This window comes from Squalius cephalus (genome assembly GCF_949319135.1).
Source record: "Squalius cephalus genome assembly, chromosome: 21".
NCBI classification, from domain to species: domain Eukaryota; kingdom Metazoa; phylum Chordata; class Actinopteri; order Cypriniformes; family Leuciscidae; genus Squalius; species Squalius cephalus.
In genome coordinates, this window is record NC_137142.1 from 15,679,832 (window position 1) to 15,702,140 (window position 22,309).

Below are 22,309 nucleotides of genomic sequence, written 5' to 3' on the forward strand. Positions count from 1 at the left end.
GGAAACTTCCAGACTGGATCAATCCGGCTCCAACTGTGTTAATCGAGTTAAAATGCTAAAAGTATAAAGTCTAGCAAATAAATATCTCTCAGGACTTTTGATTAAAAGATATAACTGGTATAAGTATATACGAAGACGTCGTGAAATGACCAATTTTCAATGTGTTTACGTCTTTACAGTCTATGGTTTACGTACGCATGCACGAGACTCTCCTCCCATTACCCTCCCCCCCTGCGCGTGAACACGCATATAAATGCTTCCGCGCGCGGCCGCGGTCCTCAGTCTCGAGACCAACGCCATTTTGTCCTGCAAGCAGAGGTGAGAGGACAATGTCGAATTCTTAAAAATACTTTTTGTTTTAGATACATTTCTAGCTAAACGTTTTGTTTGAGTTTAGTTAAATGCAAATATAATTCATTTCAACGGTATTTTGTCCGTTTTTACGGTTTAACATCGAGTAAATCTATCTGCGCATGCTGACTAGGCCTCGGCCGCACGCCTGATCCGTGTTCGCCATATTAGTCGTGGTTTATTCTAATCTTTTAGAATTGATAAACGTAATTAATATTAGTAAGTTATAGCTGCTCTGATTATTTTTGTACTCTAGTGGATGCATATTGTACTTATTGGTATAAATTCAGAACAAATAGAGACGTTAGATAAATTCGTATCTAAAACGATTTTTGTTTTATATTAGTTGAAAGACCTAGTGTTACAGAAAACCTTCTCGTTTTACGAATCGGTTGTCGTTCTTTTGGGTGTTTATTAATGCGGATACGTGGACTTTTATAAATGATTATTCAGTGTTCATGCCGCGTGTGACCAGCAGGGCGGCGCACAAATGCTCTTTCCTGCAGTGTAAAGTACACGTTGCCAGACTGTTGATTAACAGTCCTTTCACCCTCTATTCCTAGATTTCCTTGAATCTTTTTATCAACATGAGTGGATGTCGCGTGTTCATCGGCCGTCTGAGCCCTCATGCTCGGGAAAGAGACGTGGAGAAGTTCTTCAAAGGATACGGACGAATCAGAGAGATTAACCTGAAAAACGGGTTTGGCTTTGTGGTGAGTATTGACACTCTCTTGGGGGTCTAATGTGTGAGGTGGTTGTGAAATGTGTCTCACTGCCCCCTACTGTCTGATTTCCACAGGAGTTTGACGACCACAGGGATGCAGATGACGCAGTGTATGAGCTGAATGGAAAAGAGCTGTGCAGCGAGAGGTGAGACTGAACCCAGAAAGATAGATGTACATGTTAGACTTCTTTCTTGTGGGTGGTTTAAAATGAAAATTCGCCCAATTTTCTAAACTCATGTTATGTCTCATTTTCAACATTTACTTTGTAATATTTAATTAAAATATTGGCTTTCTGGTGAAAATGACAGACTTCTCTTTGGTCATGTATGCCTGACTTGTCCAATCATTTAGTCTGATTAAACTGCCCCTGCAAGCTCATGTATATCTGCCTCCACTTTTGAGTGCAATGTCTACACTTCTAATCTAAATCTAATTAAATTTAACCAATGCATAAAATCAGTTCATGGCCTTAATTTTTCTTTTTCATTGACTTCAGGGTGACTATCGAGCATGCCCGCTCTCGCAGGGGAAGAGGTGGTGGCCCAGGAATGGGAGGACGTTTCTCTCCACGATTTGGAGGGTATCGCCAGTCCCGCAATGGGGGTTCCAGGTGTGATGTCCCAGCAATGTGAGAGTTAAAACTAGGGGTGTGCACGATTATTCGAATTTTCGAATATTCGATCTAACTTATTCGAAAAATAAAATGCAATAGAATTTCATTACGTTGCTTTGCTGGCCGTAAATGCAGGGAATCCATGATAAATCCCAAGCACTAACTGTTACAATTAAATGCACTGGGTGGCGCTGTGGAGCGCGTTTAACAAGTTGATTGTATTTGATCACGATGTCGTCTGCTTCGTGAACTTTGGATTTATTTGGATTAAAATCATCTTACTAAATGATTTTTCAAAATGCAATTACTTTTAATCAATGAAAATTAGTTATCATAATATCACCGCCAAAATGAGAAATCGCATGAAATCCAAACAGTCGAATGAGGAAAGACAGCTGTCTATCACTGCATTCATGACTGCAGGTAAGCGCAGCTGTACCGATTGAGCCGAGATGATAACTTATCAAATAGCAAAATATGATTTTGAGACATTTTACAGATTTACAGACAGGTTTAAGAACTGAAAAAAGTGCTGTCAGCAACTTAGCTTAGCACACCGTTACCTTAGTGTCTCTGCAACGTCTGTCAGCGCAGCGTGTTTTCTCTCGAGCATGTGGATGTTATTGTTTTTCTCAACATGAACTCGATAACCATATTCTGACTTGAGTGTATATGTACGTTCTGTACGTTAACTGGCGCAGTCTGCTTTATTTTTTTTCGTTTGCTGCTTGAGCTTAAATGCTTTTGTTCTTTATATATATTTTTTTCTACAAATTGTTTAATGTTTTCAACTTAAAGAAAACCTTAAGATATAACAAACTTGTGTATATTGCCTAATTGTAAGCTTGTTCAGAAACGGTGACAAACTTAAAAAAAAAATTCTTTCTAAACGTCATTTAAATAAACGAATATTCGATTATGAGGCCAAAAATTAGTTTGCAATATTTTTGAAAAATGCCCATCCCTAGTTATCACACGCGGTTTGTTCAGATACAGTTTAATCAAATCATTAACCTCTGCCCCTTTCTTAGGTATGGACCACCAGTGCGCACGGAGCACAGAATCATTGTGGAGAATCTCTCCTCTCGAATCAGCTGGCAGGTGAGCATCCCGAGCGGTAGCAGCGGAGTGGTGTAGCAGCCTGCTGTTGTAGCGTTTCATCATCCCTGCATTTCTCTTGCCTTTGAAATCAGTACAAGCACACAAACTATTAGTTATCTTTGTTACTGTTAAACTGGAAGTAGAATTTCCTCTTCACCTCAGCCAAACCTTGCATAAGTAAAAAAAAAAAAAGAAAAAAGAAAAAAAAAAATGATGAATTGAATGCTGAAAGGTTCTCTAACCCAGACCCATGTTTTTCAAACCTTTTCTTTAACAGCTGTGCTCTGGTATTCTTTAATTGGAGTTGCATGCACAGCCTGCGAGGTGCATAGCGCCCTCCCCTGGTTGTGTTCTGAATAGTGTCCCTCTGGTGCCTCACCCGACACGCAGTGTCTGCCGGTCTAAGTCTTGGCTGGGTCCGTAGCGCCAGACAGAGCCGTAGCACAGGATAGCCTTAGAGGAGCTGGGTAGCCGCTCTCTGGAGGGTCTGTGATGTCAGATCTGCTCCATCCTCCCGATCTGCTGTTTGGGTCTTATTCTGTTGGTGCTGAAGCGGGGAGGGGTGCAGGGTTTTGGCCCCTCCCCCATCCTCTCTCTCTGGTGGGGTCCGTTCTTACGGAGGCCGGATGGGTCGAGTCCGAGGTCGTTTTAACGCTTCATTGCTTCCGTTTGCTATTTGGACAAGTGGCTCTTTGCTAATGCCTTCTGTGGTTTGGAACGGTAAGTAGCTCATCACACTGGATAGTTACACGGTAAAGAGGGTTCTGTCACTTTAAATCTGGAGTTAGTTGTAAATGGAGAAAGATGCTACAGATTTCCGGTAGGTAGTTGAGAGACTTGCACAAAAAACTACTTAACATCATGAGAAGAACCAGTTCTCAGGAACTAGCTTAGTCAGGCGTGTCTCCATCTGAGGGCTTTGCTTCCTGCTGTTTCACACAATCTAAAAGACTCGTGTTGGCGAAAACGCTCTGGTAGTTTTATAACTGGTACAGATCCACAGGTAAGATGACATCTGTTGAGGGAGTTTTCTACAGGTGCGCCAGTGCACAATTTAGAGCAGATGCTGCAGACTGCAGTGTGTATTTAAAGTGGGTGCTAAACTGCAGTGTGACTCAGTGCTTTTGAGTTTCTTAAAAACGAGTCATTAAGTGCTTTTTGCTTTCCTGCAGGATCTGAAGGACTTGATGAGGAAGGTGGGAGAAGTGACCTTTGTGGATGCACACAGGACCAATAAGAATGAAGGGTAAGATCTTGTACATATACACACACAAGACTGTGTTCTGACCGTCACATGCTTGTAACTGAGTGTGTCCTGATTTGTTTTACAGGGTGGTGGAGTTTGCTTCACACAGTGATATGAAGAATGCCATCGAGAAGCTGGATGGAACAGATCTGAATGGGCGCAAGCTCAAGCTGTACGAGGATCGCAAGAGGAAGTATGTAGCAGACAATAGCACTTGACGTCACACTAAAATTCGCACTGACAAAATCTAACTTATTTCTCTTCTCTCCACAGTCGCAGCAGGAGTCGTTCCCGCAGCAGGAGCAGCTCCCGTTCCCGTTCTCCCAGTCGGAGTCGCAGCCCTGAGCGTGGAAGCAAGCGCTCTCGCAGCCGCTCAGTCAGTCGCACCCCAGAGAAGACCACCAGCAACCGCTCTCCTTCCCGCTCTCCGTCTCCCCCGAGGAAACAGAGCCGCTCCAGATCTGCCTCTGCAGAGAGTCAGCACTGAAACTAACTGTGTGTGTATGTGTGCGTGAAGGAGAGAATGAGCTTTTTTCACTTATTAATGTGGCATCTCATTGTGCTACTTTAGTGTAAATTACTGACTGAGTTGAATGGATGAATGTGAGTATGAAAATGTTTTGATTTATTTCTTATGCTAATGAGCTGGGTGGGGTTAAATGATGGAGTGGGTTAAGACTAGATATTTTTGACAAATGTCTCATTTTGTTTTCTATTTTTATTTGATCAATATCAGTCCTGGAGTACTTCTGTAGAGAACTTAAATGTATGTGAGTTTTGTTTCTTAAACTCGCCTGTTTATTTTAGTTTGAGTCTTTATGGTTGTTCAACAGAAGGTTATGCCTGTATATACACTCTGGAATAAAGTATATTGGTATTTGGCAGAGAGAGATGGTGTGTTTTCCTAATGCCCTCACATGATGTGTGTTGAAGTTGATTAGCTCTGCATTGTGTAAAAACTCTAAAGTTGAATATTCTATTTGCTATGAAATCAACTCTTGCCATCTGATTTGGATGGAAGATGTGAAGCTCTGCAGATTTTCAGCTCAGTCCACTAGGTGATGCTGTTTCACAGCTTTCAAAAAGAAGTCTTAAGATGAGACAGGTTTGATCTTTACATGGCCATTTATTAGAAATATATGCTTGGTTTGGGTGACTAGAAGAGATCATTTTAATTTTTAAACTTGTGGTTAACTAAATGTAAGATCCCCTTTTCCAGAGGGTTGTGCCAAACAACTGGATATTTGAGACTATTTGACAGTGGTTCAAAACAAAACCCAAGATAGTTTCTGCTTTTTTGAGAATCAATAATTTTCCCAGCTAGGGCCTCAACGTGTACACCGCACAGAACCTGGGCTTATTGATTCAGTCAATACGATATGAGGAGCGCTTGAAACCTGCATTTCATAAACTGATCTCTGTTTTGAGGATCCTGGAAACCACTGATTGAGGAATATGAATGAGAGGTAATATTGTTTCTGCAGAGTCCAAGGACAAAACACCCTCCCTCTACGCCTCAACCAATCTGGATTTTCCCCTTCTTGCTCATAAAACTGGTGTCCTCGGTGCACTGCGACGCTCTCGTTCTCAAGGACAAACAGATAAAATCAAACTACAAACAACTGAAGTGCATTGAGATCAGATTGCTGAGAGCTATTAGTGACGTATTGTGACGTACTGATGAGAATGAGAAACATGCACAAATAGCGTAGGCAGGTGAACTGTTAAATACTGCACATTCAACTGGAACAAATGTCCTTTTGCTCTTTCACTGTCAGTCACAGAAGCAAGAAGAGCAAAACAGTTTCAAACATTAAAAAATATATATATATTTTGAACAAGCAGTATGCTATTATTATTATTAAAACTAGCAGATTTGCTTTTCTAGCTATTTGGGAGTTTATATTATGGCGACTATCTGTCTGTCATAAAATTGTTGTATTGAACATTTTAAAGTTGATTAGATTTAATTTCTTAAATCTAGCTTGAACCCACCTTTCAGGATCAGGAAGGATAATCCAACTGTTTTGGATTAAATGTATCCTAATAAAATGTTTTGTACAGAACATATTGCAGGGTTGATACCGAAATCAAGAAACCAATATGATCAAATCTGATTTCAGTATCCTTCTTTTTTCCTTTTGAACAACCCGTTTACAAGACCTGATCAAATATGATTGCCTAAATCCGATCAAATTACTTCGGATGACAAGTATATTTAAGTATATTTTTAGTGAAATATTGTTATAAATATTGTTTACAACATTGCATTACTCTCTAAAAAAGTATACTAATTGCATTAGTTACTTTCATGGAAAGTAATACATTAAATTACTTTTGCGTTACTTTTTCTGACCTGGGCAAGATTTGTTTGTCTGTTTTTTTTTTAATAACAAAAAAAGTAAAATTTTTGGCAAATGTAAAGGCCCTTTCACACCACAAGTGAAATAAATAAAGGAAGTGGCTAAAGGAAATGCGAATTCACGCCTACTTTCAGCTGTGCTGCCATTAGTTTGCATTTTACAGTTTCTATTCATTTTGAGGAATACTAAATCTATTTTTGTGCAAGTGACAGGAGTATAAATGGGAAAACAAAGTAACTTGAGTTAACTCAAATTTATAATTAATGTGTTGCTTGGAATAGTAATCTGATTACATAACTCGCGTTACTTGTAATGTGTTATCCCCAAAACTGATTGCCATTATAGAATGCTATTATAATATGAGTGTAAATGATGTCCACGATGTGCACTTTTTACTACACAATTTATATATGTTGACAAATGTAGCCAACAATAATATAACATAATATAATATAGGCCTACAGTATTCGATATTAACATGCATTATTATGATTTACAAATATTTTATCTGGACCAACTTCATTTTACATGCAGTAGATACAGTAAATGTTCCATGCATGCGTTTTGGAAATAAGCATTTTCATGTTTCAGAAATATCAGATTGCATGTGCTTAATTACAAAAGTCTAGTATAATTACAGGCTATGCTTAAATCCAAATGTCCAGTACTCGCAAGCTCTATAATAATGTACTTCATGATGATTCACCATCATGATGTGACTGCTTGTTTATAAACAGCACTAAGTACTTTGTCTACAGTTGTCCCGTTATTTACTGACCATCCCGAGTGTGCAAGAGCGCAGATGCGCCAGTCGCGGGTACAGCGCGGGGTCACGTGACTTCCTGCGGCGAGTGACTGCTGCTGCAGTTTCTTGTCGCGAGCGCTCGGTGCACGCTGTGGAAATTCCGAACCACAGCGGCATGAAGCTGCACACACACACCGCACGCGAATCGCCACGCCACCCGTGAACGGTAAGGCGTCTCCGTAGGGCAGCGGATTTACACCCGTTTTAGCGGAGGGGGGATTAAGATCCTGCGCGATCCAGAAGGAGAAGTTTGCTCACTGCGTCGGGTGGAGGTGAACGGGACACCAGCAGCGAGCATGGCGGAGAGAAGTGGCCGGTTGAGCTTCCCCGGCAGCGGGGCGCTGAACAGACCGGTTCCTATGAACCTGTTCGCCACCTGGGAGATAGACGGCTCGTCTCCCAACTGCATTCCCAGGTGAGAGTCATGCGTGATCGCTCGGACGCCCAGGTGGGCTGTTTGTCAGCGGGCAGGCAGGTGCACGGCGGCGGCAGGGAGTGGTGTGTCTATGTGTGTGTGTGTTAGACAGAGAAAGGGTGTGTGAACTAGTTAGTCTGTCATTGTGCTGCACTGTTCGAGCGCGTCTGATTGGACCGATGTCAGCATCGGATCAAGGTGGCACAAATCCAGTGGTGTTCTGCTGATTTAGTAACGCTTTTCTGTCATTCACCAGCATTAGTCGAAGTGTTAAAATGTGACCAGTAGTCTTAAAGTGCTGCGTGTTATTATTATTGATGATAGTATCATTCATTTCCTTTTCTGCTATGCTTGGAGCGAACTGGGGGGGGGGGGGGGTCTGACAGGTTCTGTTCGGTCTGCGAACACAAACAAAACTCCCTTGCCATTGTGACGTCAGGGTGCCACTCTCGCCCCGGGCTCGGCTGAGGTGAGGCGGCACGTGCGGTTTCGCCGGAGGGTCGAGCTGTCATCAACGCGGACCGGTTTCGTGCAAAATAAACCGGTGAATCTACTAGATGCACTGCAACCAGAAACATAATGTTCTGAGTGACCCAGATATTCAGAGACAGCTGCTTCTCTTCTGTCTGAGTCATCAAAGTACTCTTTCTTTCTTTCTTTCTTTCTTTCTTTCTTTCTTTCTTTCTTTCTTTCTAATAAAACGAGCTTGCTGTATGTGTGCTGGCATGCAGGTTGTTTTTTGTTATGATGAACTATGGGTGGTGTCCGCATTGACCTTAAAGAGTTCACCCATAAAAGGAAAATGCCGTCATTATTTACTCAACCTCATCACCTCCAGGAGAAATTATAAAGAGGGGCTGGATCTGGAGCTTTCAAGCTTCAAAAGATATCATAAATCTCTGTGAGGAAGATTACAAGTCTTCTGAAGCCGTATAGCTTTGTGTGAGGAGCGGTTCGAAATGAAGTCATTATTCACTAAACAAATCATGTCTTTTCAATGAATCAGTTGAGTGAGTGAGTTCACAGAACCAGTGTTTTTTTGTTTGTTCACCATTTGGATTGATTCAGTTCTTGAGTTCAACTCACTGACTTAAAGGGTTAGTTCACCCAAAAATGTAAATTATCCCATAATTTACTCACCCTCAAGCCATCCTGAAAATGACTTTCTTCTTTCAGCCAAACACAATCGTTACTGAGTTATAATATCCTGGATCTTCCGAGCTTTATAATGGGAGTGAATGGTACCTTGTTTTTTTAAGCCCAAAAAAGCGCATCCACCCATCATAAAAGAAATCCATACAGCTACAGAAAAATATCCATACGTATGACTAATTATATAAAGTTATAATTATGGATAATTTTCTTACAAAATCGGCCTTTATTAACCCCTGGAGCCGTATGGATTACTTTTATGATGGGTGGATGCACTTTTATGGGCTTCAAAAAACAAGGTACCATTCACTCCCATTATAAAGCTCGGAAGCGCCAGGATATTTTTTAATATAACTCCTATTTTGTTTGGCTGAAAGAAGAAAGTCATATACCCCTAGTTTAGCTTGAGGGGGAGTAAATTATGGGATAATTTTCATTTTTGGATGAACTAACCCTTTAAAGGTCCAAATTCAGCAGATAACATCTGTGTGAAGGGAAGGAATTATTTTATGAAAAACGACTTCTCATACAAAGATTAGATTTGATTTCTTTTATGGTGCTTTTTTGTCATTTTGGAACTTGACAGCCCTTTACTGTAAAGAAATAATCTCATTAAATTTACAGTAGAAAAGTGTTAGTATGGTTGCTAGAAATTAATCATAAAAAAAGTTAAAATCTTTCAATGTTTTTGTATGCCTGTACATTTTACAACTTATAACTGTATAATTGATTAATTTATAATGTTAATATACCAGTCTTAAATGACTCTCTAACCATAATATCATAGATGACACAATAAAGCCAGATCAGAGCTGTCGCTAGACTTTTAGTTCAATGGGAAAAAAAAATTCATACAGGTTTTGAACTACATGAGGGTGATGTATTACAGAATTTTAATTTTAGGGTGAACTACCCCTTTAAATCAGCCTGAACTGGAGCAAATGATGGAGAGGAGGATGGGGAATAAAGAGAGAGATGTGCCTTATGAATTCTTGATCATAATAAAAGATTCACAGCTGAACCACAGACACATTTTCCCTCGGGCCCTTTGTCTGCTCGCTGTGTGTGTGTGAGGAGCACGACATTTGACCGTAGAATTCCTGCAGTTAATTATGTGTTAATGTAAAGGTCCGTTCTGCGCACATCATTAAAGCTGAGAGTAGAATCTGAGAGAAATGACTCATCTTATCACAATGAGACACTCTCATACATCCCTGTCTTAAAAATGAAATTAAATTCAGCTTTTAATGAGCTAATTAATGAGCCACAGCAGCTGCTTTTCTGAGCTTTTCGGTTTGATTTCCCCCCTTGGCTTCCACTGCAGTGGGTGTGGCCTTGTCTGAAGGTACTGTCTGATTGGCTAAGTCTGATGTGTTGGGCGTGTCTCCAATATAGTACTGGTGAAACATTAAAATATTGTATATTTTGTTTATTCACCATCTTTCTGCTACATTTTTTATGCATTGCTGTTCTGTTATTGTTAGCTAAAATGTAAAAATTGTTTCGTTAATTCAAATATACAATATTATAAATATTGGGGGAAAAGCTTAAATGTAAAAAAGAAGTAAAATAAAGTACTAAAATTATTAAAACTGACGTAAATGAAAAGCTAAATAGAAATATACAAATGCACAAAATTACTAAATCGTAAGCTAAAGTTAAAATGAAACCAAAAATGTAAAAAAAAATAATTTAAAATATTAATAAATACTAAAGTTATACTAAAACAACTCTGATTATTGATTTGTTTGCTCTATTTGTTTTTGTGACCAAATATAAAAGTCCATTAGAACACTACTTTACGTGTAGGCTATTTGTATTTTTTTTTATTTTTTTTTTTTATTAAACGTGTGTGTCTGGCAGGATAAGTGCTTTTGTGTTCGTCATGGTTAATCTCTTTTGCTTATTTTGTTGTGGAGTGTCTTTTGGAGGTTAAGTGAACGAGTGATTCTTTCATTACAACCTCTAAATTAGACCTCTGAAGCTATTCCTGAAGTGTTTGTGGTGGGCTGAAACGCAGATCTACATGCAGTTGTTTTGAATGCGAGTTCAAGCTGTTGATCTCCTCTGATGTTTGATTGTTTCAGTGAAGAAGAGGATGATTGAATTTGTGGTGAATTACTTTTTTCAATAAGAAGAATCCTCATTCAGATTTACACGCTGCAAAATAGGTCACAGAATAGTCTGAAGGCTGTGTGATTATTGTGTGTTATGGCAGATTTGATCGATTTAAAGGGGCTTAATATTAGTTCACTGTAGCTGCCATAATCCTCACGTTCAGTTAAGCTGTCAGAGCCGACACATTCTGACTGGTTGAGTCCTGCTGCAGTGAACGAAAACCAAAGGTAAATGAATGCTGTGAGACACAGGAATGTCAACCACAATTCAAAACAGCAAATTCAATTCAAAATTCTGCCTTGTTATTAATTCATTCAGTTTTCAGCCCAACATGTGAAATGTGTTGAATTTTTAATGTGTGAGAAACATTTTTTTTAAAAGCTATTGAACGATTTTTAAAACTACTCTAAATAAAATGTGAATATTAGATGCAAAACTTTAACTTAACTTGAAATAAAAAGGTACTAAAATTACTCAAACTAAAATTGAAATAAAAAAAAATGAAATGTGTGTGTGTATGTATGTATATAATGTATATGTATGTATGTATATAATGTATATCTATCTATCTATCTATCTATCTATCTATCTATCTATAAAACTTAAACAATCATTTAAATGAAAAGTGCAAATATAAAGCTAATCCAAAATGTTAGAATCGTATATGGTACTAAAATAACTCAGGAAGTTAAGAAGTTTTTGGAGGTTATTCTCATATCATGATAAATCAAAATGTTCTTGTTCTTTTGAGTTCGTTGTGTTATGAAATCATGAAGTTTAACTTCCTCCTGACAGACTAAAAAAAACCATCAGTTGAAACTGCTGGCTTATTTCTGACTTCAGAAACCTAAATTTATGAACACATGACCGTCCACAGTGACACATCATCAACACCCATTCACTAGTGAGCATGGCCTGCCCAGTCACGGTGACGTAATACTGAGGGACTAGAAAAGATATTGTTAGACCAGAAACACCAGAAAACTTATTTTTGTTTAATTATGACTGATAGATGGCTTATTAAAATTCCATACTATATTGTATAAATAAATAAAAAAGCGAATTCAACGTGACAATCATTGTGGGATTGACAGTGGACCGGAGAAAGCGTTGAGCGTCAAAAGGTTGGGCAGTTTGCAAGGTTGCAAAAAACGTGGTCGGCAGCCAATCGCTGTGCGGTTGAGGTAGTGACGTCTGTCTTGAGCGTTTAGGTTGTGCCTGGAGTTTATGCTGGATTTAGTGTGTAAATTATATTGTTTACACATCGGACGCTTTGCAGTTGTTAAATATATGTTCAATATTGCAGTTTGGAGGCGTTCATTGTGATTATGCTGGCTGGGTTTACAAAAGTTTATAACATTTGACATATCTTTACTTTGGCATTTGGAAACAAAGCTTGCCTATTTGCAAGTGTAATCGCGTGCATCTCTGCTGATTATATAGTCCGTGGCGTGTGTTGAAAACAACATAGATTAAACACACATTATAGCGTTGCCAGCAGCACCAAGCGGAGTTTTGCCGCTGTAGTTGTGCATGCACCGTAAACACCGTTTTTGACGACTTGCACACGGTTTTTATGGCTTTTGGATTGAGGACGGCGTATTTGACTGCTTTAAAACAGAACCTTCTGAACCCTTTGGCTTGCAATACATGCGTTGTAGTTCTCTCACGAACGTGAGAGTCTGCTTTGACTTCAGTTAAACACACATGAATCGTGGTGCAAACAAAGCAGTAGCGTCACTTCATAAAATTGCGGTTTAACCACTGGAGTCACATGGGTTACCTTAATTATGTCTTTACTACATTTCTGGGGCTTCAAAGTAGTAGTTGCGTAGGCTGTCAATGGAGGGACAGAAATCTCTCAGATTTCATTTAAAAAGATCTTCATTTGTGTTCTGAAGATGAATGAAAGTCTTACAGGTTTTGAACGACATGAGGGTGAGTAATTAATGACAGAATTTTCCTTTTTGGGTGAACTATCCCTTTAAATACAGTCTTAGACTTTACAGTGACCCTGTGCTGCCGAGTGCGTGCACGACCCCCTTATGGTCCTTTGTATCTTCTCAAGTGGGCATCATTTTTACTCAAACAATAGAAATCTCTCTCTTTCTCTTTCTTTCTCTCTCTCTCTCTCTCTGATTGAACAGGCTGTGCTAGGCTGTCATATTTGTGTGTGTTGGTGGAGTGTGTGCTGTGTTCTCACCCAGAGGGAAGAAACAGTCATGCCTTTGTCTTTAACGCACCCACAGCCATTCTTACACACACACACACACACTGACAGGAGCGGGATAAATAGCCGTATTGTTTATATGGTAAAGCTCTGTTTTGTTTTGAGGCGTTTTGTTGTGTATTTTGAGTACATTTTTGATTCGGAGGGATAGCAGATGCTTTAATCTCTTTAATGGGATGACGGTGCAACTCTTTTATTGCACATGGTCTGAGTCTGTACATCACTGCCTATTATGGAGCTGTTCAGTCATGATGTCCATTTGTAGGCCAACCTAGAAGGCTAATTTGCCAAGTTCCGTCAGGAATTTTCACTGGCTTCTTAGAATAGCTGTTTTCAATGTATGTGTAAAGTGTAATTTTTTACATACATTAACTATTAAAACAATGAGTTTATGTGCTTGATGAATTTGAACCATTGTAGCTGTTTTTTCCTCACAAAAAAATATAAAGCAGCAGAACTTTTTTCAACATAGATAATAGGAAATGCTTCTTGAGCTGCAAATCAGCATATCAGAATGATTTCTGAAGGATCATGTGACACTGAAGACTGGAGTAATGATCCTGAAAATTCAGCTTTGACATTACAGGAATAAATAACATTTCATAATATATTCAGATTAAAAAATATATTTTAAATTATAATAATATTTCTTAATATTGCTGTTTTACGGTATTTTTAAATAATATAAAAAAAAAAATATGTTTATAAGATAACTACTTAATTTCTCTATGCATATGGCAGGAAAGGAACTGACTACTTGCGTACACACCCACACACGCATGCATGCATGTTTGTTTCACTATATTAGTGAGGACATTGCATAGACATCCAATGGTTTTATATCAGGTTAATGTTTTCTATGGCCTAACCCTAATCCTACGTACATCTAAACCTACCCATAACAGAAAACATGCTGCATTTTTACATTTTCAAGCAACATTACTTAGTATGATTTATAGCTAGTCGTTAAGACTGTAACATTCCTCTGTTTTTGTTTTGAATGTGTGCTGATGTCTCCTTTTACAATTGCATCATATTAAACCCAGTTCATCAGGTTCTGTGAAAGCAACCGACGGTGTGTTGTGGCGTTTGATGTTTTTTAGCAGAGCTGTGCTGGTGTCTGCATTTAATTATTTGCATGTGGCCAAAAATGAAGTCAAAAATCCTGCTTTTGGTCATACGGGTTTAGAACGACATGAGCGTGAGTCAGTGATGACAGAATTTACATTTTTGGGTGAACAATCCCTTTAAGTCACCAAGATCCTTCTTCCTAAACCAAGTTACATTCATTTGCATTGATATTATTGTGCTGAAATTATTTATTTTTAACTCTGTTGATAATATTTTATTGTCTATTAGTTGTGCAGCAAGCTTTGTAAAGACTGATCATCAACATTACCGTGAGGTCCAGAGATTCAGAAGATTCCAGACCAAAATGGCATCTGAGCACACCCTAAAGAACAGATGCCTTACACCCTGGGGTTTCTGAGAGTCTGCAGTCCAAAGACAAAAATAGCTGGTTTGTGGACCATGACCTGCTCTTTCCCAGAAGCCCTGGTGTAAGCCAGCAGGAGTAGGTCTGTGAATTATGGTTAACAAGAATGCAAAACTAGCACGAACATCCTGATCACATGTGCATGACCACACGGCAGCGGGGCACATCGGTTTTGTTTAAATAAAGCTGTGACCACAGTGAAAAAAACTTCACTCCTGATCATTGCAGGTGTGTCTGTTTGTTGTGTAAAGACAGCAGGTAACAGTGTTCAACCAAACACTGGATGTGAAAACAATGCACAATTATGTAATATACAGCATGTATGTACAAATAGAAAATATCTACAGCTGCACTCTTTTCTGTTCTGCATTTCAGATCAGTTTAGTGCTTCTCTCCTGTTAAGCGTGTGAATGTTAGTCTGTTGGACTGTAAGAGGGATGGGTCACCATGGTTGACTAGTTATCCAACAGCTGACTAGTCACTTAGTGAGGTCGACGATCTCAGATTTATAGCCATAAGTATTCAGATGGATGTCTTTGACCGTTGTATCGCGTCTGTTTTTTTATTGTTCTCAAGTAGACCTTTGATCAGAACTAGCTTTACAATTTTTTTGAAATTTCTTTTAATCAGCTGTTCTTAAGAAAAACAGATTTCATTCACTAAACATCACTTTAAGTTTGACAAACAGAAAGTGTTTAAATTAGGGCTGTCACGATATCAGATTTTTCACTACACTGTTATCCTGGCCAAAAGAATCCATGATGACGATATATCGCGATATCTATAGAAGTTTAGAAAAAATAAATAATGATATCAGTTAAATAGAAATGAAAAAGATTGTATTATATACAGAGATTGCATTGCATTATAAATATACATTATCCTTATGAACATACCTGAGTTGGCTTGAAGAACACAAACTATAATACTGTCGCAATAGTGTGTTAATTCTCTTCATGTTTAATCAGTCAGAATGTCTCCAGCAATAGAGTGGTGCAGGTATTACGTCACTTTGTAGGCCAACCGGCACAGTTCGCATCACGCTGGTTCCCTCGACCAAAACCCAAAAGGATTTTCCCATAGGCTTTTTGGATTATTGCTAAAAACAAGCTCTGTGATCAACAAAAGTTTATGATACTTGCATGTTTTATCCATCAAGATAATTATCACAAATAAACTCAACTTTTATGAATTTTGAAGCCTATGCGGTCGCCAGAAGTAAAAAGTTAAAGGTAAGGTAGGCTATAAACGAACTACACCACGGTCCCACGAATTCAACGTTACATCACTAAGCTTTCGACAACTCTGTTTTTATCTATAAACATTTTTCCATAAAGTTTGAGTTAGAAAAGCTTGTAAGAGCTCAATTATAACCATAACGATGCTGTAAAAGTAGACTGAGTTGACCTGTTCGGTGTGATGGTGTTTAATGTCCTCGACAGCCTCTGTAGTCCCATTTAGCCACTTGTTAGCAACCGCCTTTTTCAAGACGCGTAACAGCTTAAAAAAATCACAAGTGGGGTAATATATTGATATGTTTTGTGTTGTAGAATAAACATGAAAGTGTCTTGAGCTTGTGTTCACCACAGACCTTATTTCAGCCATTTAACAAAAAACCCATTGACTTTGGGGCGATGGAACCGGAAGTGCTCAAATGCTAACTCGTTTCTGTGTTTTTTTGGCCTGTTTTGGCTGTTTGGATGTCAAACAGATACTGGCACTGGGGAATTTACATGGCATTTTATTATACGTGTAGTATTCATTTGAAATATTACGGATTATTGCCAATATCGGTATATCGCAACACCCCTAGTTTTAGGTTTTAAAGAGAGTTTAAAAGAATAGCATTTATTAGAAATTGTAATATTTTGTAACATTATAAGCGTCTTTACTATCACTTTTCATCAATTTAATGTATAGTTGCTGAAAAAAGCGTTAGTTTCTGACCTACTTTTGAACAGTAGTCTATATTGTTGTTTTGTTTTTTAAAATAAAAATAGAGATGGACAGATATGGAAATACTGCCCATATAATGGTTGGTTATAAAGTTTGGTTTTGTTTAACAATAAGTAGGTCACTTAGAAATAATGTAGGGTCTCATGATCATTTGGATATTTTTATTTGCCCATTTTACTTATTGGATTTAAAGATGTATCTGCTGTCCTTAAAATGAATGCCACCTTGTTGGATTTTTGTTTTCCTCATCTAATATAGTGATATTCATTCAAGTGTGTTGCAAGTCCAAATACTTGCCACTGTATGCATAGGTGTATTTGTGGGGCATTTATCATTTTTTAAAAATAAAGACTCACATTGTACTAAAGTAGGTGTTTCTGCAGCTGGAGCAACTATGCTTGTGTTTCTGATAAGCGTGTGTGTGTGTGTGAAAGATATTCAGTGAGAAAGTAGGAAAATGTAGGTCAGTTGTTTTTACAAGGAAAAGAGATGCATGTGCATGTTGACTCGTTTGTTATGTTTGACTCTGAAATGTTTTCAGCATGTGTTAGTCTTTAACTGCAGTTCTCTGGAAGTTAACACACACGCGCACACACACACACGCGCAGCTGTTGCTAATGAACTGAATGAAGTCAACAGAGTGTATCCAGAGAAACGTGTGCTCATGCTCAGGTGAAACACAGACGGATTGTTTGCATCGTTTTATGTTGTCCTGCATTAAAGACTCGATCTCTCCTGTCTGTCTCTGTCTGTCCATCTTAAAGGAGATCTCCGGTCAATTTTAACATTGAGCTCATTTTTTTGTACATTTGGAGTGCTGTCAATACAGAGAACAACGACAAAAATTGGTGTTGCCTACACCGAGTTATTCTATTTTTAAAATTTGCACCCTGTTGACTTCAATGGGGCAAGTTTTAAACCTGCTTTTAGCCTCTTAACATCCTTGATGTGTCATTACAAGTGCACAGAAAATGTGAGTGATTCCTTCTGAGTGAACACGAGTGAGTCTGACTGCAGTAGATGTGAAAGATATGTATAAAAATGATGTTATTTAAGCCAGCGCAAATACCTTTGTTTACATCCTGTTTTTCGATTGAAGTCCAAAGTAGTCGATTGCCGAGTTCACACTCATAGGTTTAATACCTATGATCACGCGCGTTTTAAAATTTTAAAAATAGAATAACTCGGTGTAGGCAACACCGATTTTTGTCGTTGTTCTCTGTATTGACAGCACTCCAAATGTACAAAAAAATGAGCTCAATGTTAAAATTGACCGGAGTTCTCCTTTAAGAGAATCCGTGGTGGTTTTTTCCTCCGTCTATCTGTTATCCACAGGTCAGGGACTCCTGTAATCTCACCAGGGTGAAATGAATTCAAATCTACTGTGTGTGAATTACTGTTTATATTGTCCATATCTCTCTCTCTCACACATACAGAGTTTTATTGCAGTCATTGGGACAGATTCCAGGTTATCTTGACTCTCTGCTCCATTTAAAGTTCAAACACATAATTTAGAGTTTCAGATAAAAAAGTAATGTGGAAAATATAAGTGTGCACACAGTTTTCTTGGTAAAAACTATGCGGTTTATCCGTCATTTGCATACGGTGGCGTCCAAAAGTTTAAAGGGTCATGAAACCCTAAAACATATTTTTTGAGATTAACATGCACGTGATTATCACTGCATGAAAACAAAAATAGCACTAGTTATATTTATTTTTAATGGGGAAGTGGTTATTTTTGTCATTTTTCTGAGCCATTTCTTTCATCTGGTTTAAAAATCGAAATTGAATCAACGTCACAAAATGTGGGATATATGCCTTAATTCGGAGTGGTGACTGGCTGGAGAATACACGTCTACTTGGACAATTCTTATTTTTTATGTTATATTGCAGTATTTATTATAAATTATTTTTCCGTGCACATCATTATTTTTATTTTTAATTCGTGTGCCCTCATAATCTTTGTCCAATTGCCCTCCCACTTGCTGTGATCTCTTCTCTGAGGAGGTTTACGGGCGAGAGGGCGGGGCAAACTGTCAATCACAAGAGATCATAGCAATAGCAAACTGCAACGATCCAATCAATTCCCGATAGACGAAATCAAGTCCCGCCCTACACTTTTTCTTGTTCGAATATATTTCACAATTTGGAAGAAAAGATTATTGCAACTTCTTTTTCATGCTGACTTTAATATGTAACAACACACACGGAATGTCGCATTTAGTTTAACAACAGACAGTTTTAGTGCTCCAGACATGAAGCAGCACCGTATGCACTCATATTTCATTGTCTTCTTCAAATGAAATATATATGTGCAAATAATATCACAGATATAGCGGTGTGTTGATATTTCTGAGAAAGATGTATCAAAACGTATATGATTGGTTCATGATAGTTGTTATAGTCTCTAATGATAAGATTATTGGGAGTTTGTTGTCATAGGCCAGGGTTATATTTTTAACTCTTATGCTGTGTTGAAAACCCTGTAGCACCTTTGATGTTCCCAGCCTTTTAAAAATTGCTTGTAAATCGCTCGTTATGCTATATTATCACCAAATATTGGATTCAATATTTTTGTCAGCTTGTTTTCTATCAATTAGGGCTCGTTTTGTATTTTAGGATCGTTGGCCTCATTGATCTGAGCCTATAAACCTCAGTTTTTGAGTGATAAAAGCATTATTTGTGGATAATTTTGTCAATTTTCAACAAAATATGGGAAAAAATGGCTCTGTTTATCACAAAAGTGTGCTTTAATGTTTAACTAGGAAGTTTGTTTTGAAATGCTCTTATTTTGCACAAAATGGCACAAAGTCACACTTGTGGTGGACCTACAAAAAATAGCTTATAAATCTCTTATGATGCTATATTATCACCAAATATTGGATTTAATCTTTGTTTATTTAGGACAAGTTTTGTATTTATTTTTTAAACTGACTGATCGTGCTGATTGAATGGAAACGAGAACATCTGACCTTTTGTACAAAGGAGTTCAGTGTCACAAATCTGCTGACAATCTTTTACTTGTACATTTCATTTCATCCTAGTGATCTTATAATATTTCCTAAAATTTCTTATTTGTCAATATTCTTTATTTCCAGGTTTCATACGTTTAGACAGACTCAGCAGAAATTAGTGTGTGTGTTTGTAATTTCATGTCAACCATTCATGTGCTTTTCATACCAATGAAAACTTAAGCTAAATTATAGACTTACACACTTCTTAGTGTGTGTGTTTGTGTCTGAGTCTGAGTGTGTCCCTTCCATCAGTTACACTAATGAGCGTTGAAGTCTTTGAAATTGAGCTAATTAGGACCAAGCTGACCTTGTTAGAATAGTATGTGAATGTGTGTGTAAGAACCTGTGTGTTTTTAGCTTCCAGAAGTAAATGTAGGTCACCTCTCTGGGGTTTACTCACTTTCAGACACATGCAGAATATTTGGACCGTCATTCTGATGAGATCACATACACACGATTCCAGCATGGAAACGGCCCTCAAAATCCTTACTCACTTTGAAAGCACACACAAACAAACTGTGAAATCGAAATGGTTTTGTTGCTTTTAGTCCTTGTGTGTTAGTTTTGAGGCAATCTCTGCCAATGCACAAATGTGATAGTTTGCAGTTAAAGCTGTGTCGTCATGAAATCAAAATTTACTCTATTTACTTTATCGCACATTACTAGTCTTGTGGTGAACAATTAATCCGTGCAAGTTTGTTGTGGTAATCTTTTTAATCATAATCTGAAAATTTACTTCCGCTCTGGAATATGGCGTTCCTTCTCTGATGACGTCAGTTTGACGGATTGGGTTGAAAATGCTTAACCACTCCCCTCAAACCGTCAGTCTGCTATGAGCGAGGGATGGAGAGGAGGAGCGCTAAAGTAAAACCCTGCCCTCTGTTCAATATTCTGTTGCACTTGGAAATACACCACAACACTGAAGTAAAGTCGGTTGCAACTTCTGTTTCATGAGGACTTTAAAATTGGTCTCTTCCAGGAAAATATACCCCAAATATTGATGACTCATCATGCACTATGCAGTTCTCTGTCCAATCGAATGCGCTCTAGAATGTGAATGTCCCTTCCCCTCACACCATCTGCAACTGACAATGATGGCTATATATATATATATATATATATATATATATATATATAACTTCAATGTCCATATATCTTCCTGTTTCAACAGGAAATGCGTCAGTAACAGAATGAAAACTACTTTCGTGAAGGTGAAGTGTGTAATTTAACCCTCTGGGGTCTAAGGTGTTTTTGGGGTCCTTGTGATGTTCTGACATGCCCTGACATTTTTGCTTTTTTCAGTTGCTTATAAACATATTAATGGCAAAAAAAAATTACACACTATTTAGCACAAACAGGACTACCATGAAATGTGAGCAACAAGAATGTACATGTCTGCATTTTTGAGAGAATAATGTTTATGCGTGGTTATTGAAAAAACTAACAACTAAAGTTTCTGAAATAAGGCCATAAAACACATTCTAAATATGTGCCAATAAGACTATTGTCGAAAAGATGTCATCGCCTAGTGTTTTTTCTTCAAAATAAAGTGAAAATCACCCTGCCTTATCATTCACATAACACAATACATTGATTTGAATTTTGCAAAGCACTTTCTGTTTGGAAAGGCCATATGCGGAGTGGGCGTCTACGGTCATGTATATGTAGTGGTTCACACCTGAGGAGACAATGGGGCCCGCATACTTAATGAGCCATTCATTCAGGTGAGTCACTGAGCCACAAGAATGCAAGAGCAACAGTTGGAAGCATCTCAATTCTTTTTTATTTTTCCTCATATTGTGCTTGCAATTTGGCCTATAATATCCAAGGAAAACATGTCTAGTAATTGTGCAGTTAATTCTCATACTGTATTTTCAGTTTTGGAATATTTATGCTCTCCCCAGATTTGTCAATAATAAAACACAATAAAAGTTATTTAAAGAAAAGGCTTATATTTACCTTTTAATAGTTTGTTTACATCTACCTTGTAAATATATTTTTTTATTAAAAAGGTTACAATTACAACAACAATTCAAGTGTAATCTTTCTTTGTAAAAACTAAAGTATACATTTTATCATACATATTTCAAAGTTAAGGATTTGATTGATTATTTGATAACTTTATTTTTGACAAAACATATTATATTTAACATAAGCAAATATTGGCAAACAAAAGCTTATTTGAGGTGGCAGATATTTTACATTAAAAATGTATAATCTATCCAAAACTAATCAACGAAATGTTGTCTTTCATATGTCTGTAACATAGGTCTTTCCATTTTATTATAAGAAATATAAATGTTAATTTGCAGTTTAAATCCAGGAAATTTGTTAATGAAAAAATTATTAAAAGTAAGATACAATTGATACAAAACGAAATTCGTTTTAAAGAAAGGATTTGTACTTTCTGTTTTGAGGTCTCTGTGAAAGATTGAAAATCTTTTAGTGCTTTTTTTAGAGCGCTCACGTCCATAATGGAGAACTGTCACGTAATATTGTTTTTTCCTCATACATGCGAACACGAAAAATAAAAGACAAAAGACTTTTAAGTAAAACTTACTCCGAAATTGTGTTCTCGGCGGAATTTGCTCTTCAATATGCTGCCGTTCGTCGTCTGAGTTACAATCTTCCTCTGAGGAAAAGGTGCATTCTTCCTCGCTGTCCAGAATCATCTAAAGGGCATCTTTATTACCGGAGAAGCGTGTCATACTCAAAACACGATGAA

General features: G+C 37.8%; 2 protein-coding genes across 20 annotated transcripts in view; both read left to right on the forward strand.

Moving 5' to 3' along the window:
- Positions 1 to 144: 144 nt before the first annotated feature.
- srsf5a (serine and arginine rich splicing factor 5a) lies at positions 145 to 4,929 on the forward strand. Of its 2 annotated transcripts, none has more exons than XM_079856253.1 (8): positions 145 to 318; positions 915 to 1,064; positions 1,151 to 1,221; positions 1,573 to 1,704; positions 2,721 to 2,790; positions 3,963 to 4,036; positions 4,122 to 4,229; positions 4,310 to 4,929. In XM_079856253.1, the coding sequence occupies exons 1-8, from the start codon at positions 160 to 162 to the stop codon at positions 4,521 to 4,523; spliced, it is 978 nt and encodes a 325-aa protein (XP_079712379.1). In that variant the 5' UTR covers positions 145 to 159; the 3' UTR covers positions 4,524 to 4,929. The 2 variants fall into 2 exon arrangements, with proteins under 2 accessions (XP_079712379.1, XP_079712380.1); XM_079856254.1 differs by having other exon boundaries at positions 1,573 to 1,686.
- Positions 4,930 to 7,235: 2,306 nt separating this feature from the next.
- Positions 7,236 to 22,309, forward strand: part of pacs2 (phosphofurin acidic cluster sorting protein 2) — a 40,781-nt gene continuing 25,707 nt past the window's right edge. For 16 of the 18 annotated variants that reach the window (XR_013819504.1, XR_013819505.1, XR_013819506.1 and 13 more), the window contains exon 1: positions 7,249 to 7,619. Coding sequence is in view for 11 of the 18 variants with exons in the window: in XM_079854898.1 (XP_079711024.1) it covers positions 7,501 to 7,619 (119 nt within the window). In the remaining 7 variants the exon portion in view is untranslated. Of the gene's footprint in view, positions 7,620 to 22,309 lie in introns of all 18 variants that reach the window. The other 2 variants (XR_013819503.1, XM_079854900.1) reach the window with 1 other exon arrangement.